General features: G+C 38.9%; 2 protein-coding genes across 2 annotated transcripts in view; both read right to left on the reverse strand.

Annotated features, from left to right (window-relative positions):
- LOC113231981 overlaps window positions 1-1,605 on the reverse strand; it is a 3,942-nt gene extending 2,337 nt beyond the window's left edge. The window contains exon 1 of the mRNA XM_026466588.1: window positions 1,133-1,605. Coding sequence (XP_026322373.1) covers window positions 1,133-1,391 — 259 coding nt within the window. The 5' untranslated portion in view covers window positions 1,392-1,605. The remainder of the gene's footprint in view (window positions 1-1,132) is intronic.
- LOC113231979 overlaps window positions 1-4,899 on the reverse strand; it is a 276,226-nt gene that overhangs the window by 195,982 nt on the left and 75,345 nt on the right. The window lies entirely within an intron of this gene.

The raw sequence follows: 4,899 nt of genomic DNA on the forward strand, positions 1-4,899 counted from the left end.
CTGAGACATAAGTTGACAAGTTCCATGTGCCTGTAATTTCACCAACATCTTTACCGTTCTGCTTGGCAGCAGAAATAGATAAGGTTAGGTACTACACAGTACTGTAGCCTAGGACGTAGCTCAAGTCGCGTAACGAGAGGTACTTTATAAATATAACTGGGATTATCTTCATAACTAGATATTTATTGTGTTTTTCACATATTCACTCATGGAGGCTCCTTTTAGATCTGCCAAGATGTTCTCCTTTTTTCTATCCCGTAGGGGCCAATACTACGCTATAGTATTGACGCCTAATTGTTTAAATTGATAGATGATAAAAGTATAAAGTTTATTAATAAAGTAAGAAGATACAAGGCTCGTTGAGGATGTGTATCTCTTACGTTGTTGTTACGTTAAGACATATGAATGTTCGTTAAACACTCAAGATGTCTAGATGAAGTGAATGCTCGTTTAACACTAAAATTACTTGCCTACTTATGTGTCCATGTAATGTATGTAAGCCACGGACAGTAGGCCACGGACAGTAGGGCACAAAGTAGAGCGCAAGGTAAGCGGAAGAAAAATGTGCGGTTGTAAACCGTACATATCCTATTGTTTTAAATACATTCTAAACACAAATCTATAATCATTCAGCCAGTACTTCTACTCATAGAGCCATTCAGTAGAGCCTAGACTACATCCCTCTTCCTCACAACTGAAGGGGTGAACATCCCTAGCTGGCGCCCTACCTATGATAGGCAATTTACATAAGTGATCAGCCTTTACTATAGACTAGCCACACACTGCCCGGAAGCTAAAAGAGGAATTTCCCTCACAGATAGATTACGCCCGAGAGTTTTATTATTGGCGACAGGGGCCTAACAAATCGCTGACAAGTTATTTTTATAGTTTAGATAAGTCAGCGACGAAAGCGAATATTCAAGATGTTCTTCTTTTTTCTATCCTATTTCTTTAAATACATTCTAAACACAAATCTATATTAATTCAGCCAGTACTTCTACTCATAGAGTAGAGCCTAGACTACAGTACTAACCTGGACGAACTCTTACACAGGAATCTCCACTGCTATACATGTATAAATTGCAAGATTTTAATAAATAGCTAAAAGCGATTGAATAATACAATAACGTACCAGCGTTCTTCACAGCTTTGGTCTCTAGCTGCATATTCCGGAAATGGATAATAACAGATGTCAAACTGTCTATATCCTCATAGTTCAGTTTGTAGTCGTCAAGATGTCCCAAAGGGTGTTTATAATTCTCATCTCTTTCACCACCGCTGTTGCATTTTGAAAAAGCATCATCTCCCGTTGGTCCAGCTATATCGACACTTTGCCGACAATTACATACAACCATCAATGAAAACAAAACTAAAATGCGGAAGGATAACATCGTATGAACTTCAGTGACAGCGAACGAAAGTACAAACTTGTGTCTAACAGCCTCAAGAAAGAAAACGGCAAGAAATACGGTGTGAACTGGCTATCTCTTTGTATATATACTAAGCCACACGAATTGAAACTGTGACGTAACGTAATGATTCCCGTCCCGCAAGACCTCCCTTCGCCTTGCGAAGCGCATCACATAAACGGTAGGTACATATTGTCCGGTGTATGAGTGTGTGTGTCATCCATACCGCAGAGATAAAAAACTTGGAACATATACGTGTTAATAAACAAAGAGTGTAGAATTCAAATTTTTATGTAAAATCATATCAAATCATTTATTGTGTACGTGCATCTAGAAGGTCTTATATATCATTGTTGTGTCAGTACATATTGCCAATTTTATGGCATTTTAACAGTATAGTTTTAATTACAAAATGTCAAATCTGGATGTGATTTGGCAGCTTATTGTGCAATTTTGGCGCCATCGCACAAATATTTTCATAACCGCTGACGCGATACCACACCTAGAGGTGCCGGTGATGATTTTATACCGATTTATCGGATATCGAAGTTATAACAGGTAAAAGAACTAATATTAATTGCTATTTCAGTAACTACTCTAGCAAACCATAAAGTTTTTAATGCCTGGGTCTGTAATTAAAAAAAAAAATATTCGCTCTGGGCCTTTTGGAGGGAAAAGTGTCGTTTTTATTTTGACTTTCAATTATTTTGTGAAATCTAGTTTAAAGTGGAATAGGATAGTGCTATTGTGCCTTAATCGAAGATTAAAACGCGAAATTATACGAATCTCGAACTAAAATACCCGTATCGGCCCGTTCTAAGGAATCCCGAGTCAATCCAAGCACGCCGCCTCAAATTGCCTATCCCCTTTGTGGCGGCCATATTTACAGAAACATGGTTAAACGAAGACATGGCTCAAAAGACTTAATAATGTACTAAGACTTGGCTGTATGGTGTAAAACCTTTGCCTTTTCCTTTATGGAAAGAAGAAAAAAAAAATAAAAAATAAACAACTTCAAAAATACGTCACGACAATCGTGTGTTGATTTCGGTGTTTATTTATTGAAAACATACCGTAAGTAGCGTTTTTTAAGTTTACCCTGAATATAAATGTTTATAAACTATACTTTAAGGAGTAATTTCATGGTAAACGTTAGAACCACTCAAACGGAATAGTATCATATTTATCAAAGTATACCAAAAATTTCATTAGTGCTTTTTAAGTGCAGGATTTGCGGTGTATTACTGCATTTTATTTGAGACGTTTTTGTTGGTAGTACGGAGGGTATTTATTTAGCAATGCAGAATAATAACTTTTATTTATAAAAACTTGTTTTTAAACTGAATGCTTTTCTAATTTGCTAAACCAAATAGCCGCCATTTTGCGGCTGGAGGAGCGCATCGCGTGAGCGGATAAATGAGGGTACTCTTACAGGAAACCAGTTTCATTTTATTGTGTCTTCGTGCACGTTTCACTTTATTGAATAGTAATTTTGCCGAACAAAAAGAACTGTTTCAAATATATTTATAGAAAGAATTGTTAACAGTCTCAGCTGTTGAAACTGTGGTATACAACTATCCATACAGCATAATTCTCAAATCGCCCGAACACATCCTTTTTTGGGCAATCAATACGTCCGTACTGCGTTTGACATTATATTACTACCCCAGAATATAATGCCGTATCCGTGGTATGCCACTAGTAATGCATCTTGTTCCACAATTTTACATATCTTTAGGCTTCATCTAAATGGTCCCTAATCTGGTGGTCAGGTCCCTAAGAACTAGTAGTTGGTCTATTGTCATCATCAGTTTAAACGCGTCTACTACTTGACATAAGTCACCCGTTGAGCACGTCAACTCTCCCGAACCTGTGCCGCCCAAATCCAGCCGCAGCCAGCCATCTTTCTCCCATGTCTGGATTGATTTTACGAGCTATGTCAGTCACTTTAGTTCTCTGACGCATGATTTCATTAGAGATTCGACTTTAAATTGGTGGATAAGGCCAGTTATTAGTGACCACGTCTCGACTCCGTAGGACATAACTCGTAGAACGCACTGTTTAAACGCCTTTGTGAGATTGACGTGTTGATCTATAGTGATCACCATTAATTGAAAACGGGAAGTTCTTAAATCGAATCGCATCAAGGTAGGTCGCTACAGAGACAAGATGTGCAAAAGGGGTGTTCAGGCATACTAAATTTAACCCGTTGCGACTGAGGTGCCCCAACACAGATCATGCGGCACTTGCTCGTATGCCTCGTGTATCCTAATACGCATTTTTTTAATGATACCATGTGACAGGACGAACAAGTCGTGGGCCAAGTTTTTTTTAATAATAACGCACACCATCAACATAGCCCCGCACTAGGGAAACCCTGAGTCGCGGGTGCCATGGCCACACATATAGACAACCACAAATTACACCCAAACTCACCCAAACTCCGTTCGGCCACGGAGGCAGTTCTATGTACAGTGTAAGCGACACGCCAGTCCATAAAACCGGAACGCAGTAACGCTTACAATACTCCTTGGCGGCAAAAATAGGTAATAAATAAATATTAGACAACATGACACACGTTGCTCTGATCTCAAAGTAACTAAAGCACCTGTGTTATGTGTCATACAGGTATGAGAAGTTAGTATCCAGGTTACCGTTTGTTCACTTTTTCATGTGTCATTCGTATAACAATATTTACTATGTTATAAAGTGTATTATTTAATTAACCGATTTCAAGAAGGAGTGTGTATGTTATACGTATGTTTTCAAATTACTACGTCATTTGTGGACCGATATTGAAAATTCTTTTTTTGTTTGAAAGGGTGCACTCTCATGGTGGTCCCATTGTCACCAAGTCAGAATCTGACATGGGGATCCCATAGAAATCGAGCGAAATCCTCAAATTTTATAGGCACGTGTATATATCGATTTCTCCATCAATTACAGCCCGATTTTGTAATTCTTTTATTTGTTTGAAAATATATACTCACGACGTGGTGCCTGATGTTCCGGGTTCGTTTCTAAAGTTTGTTTATTATTCAACATTATGACAATCGGAAACTACGACAGCATCACAAACACCCGTGACAATAGAAAAGCTAGTTTTTCTACATTGACCCGGCTGGGACTCGAACCAGAGACCTCAGGGATGGCGACACCATGAAAACCGGTGTGCCACTAGACCACGCAGGTCGTAAAATACTTGTACGAGGAAAGATCTCTACGCGACTACGGATAGCGCAGTCAAGTTGGCAATATTCTATTCAAAGTCAATATAGTTCTAAAGTAAAAGTTGTGCGGCTGGTGGTAAGCCACACGCTGGCTATAACAGTTGCAGTGCCACTCAGAGCTTTAAATCACAAAGATCTAAAGAGCACTGGGGAACTGCCAATGCGCCCGTCACCCTGAGACATAAGTTGACAAGTCTTATTTGCTTGTAATTTCAACAGCACGCAGTGGCAGTACTACCCTGGACGAATTCTTTCGCAAG

Source organism: Hyposmocoma kahamanoa, unplaced genomic scaffold (assembly GCF_003589595.1).
Source record: "Hyposmocoma kahamanoa isolate Upper Pololo Valley unplaced genomic scaffold, ASM358959v1 66, whole genome shotgun sequence".
Taxonomy (NCBI): Eukaryota; Metazoa; Arthropoda; class Insecta; order Lepidoptera; family Cosmopterigidae; genus Hyposmocoma; species Hyposmocoma kahamanoa.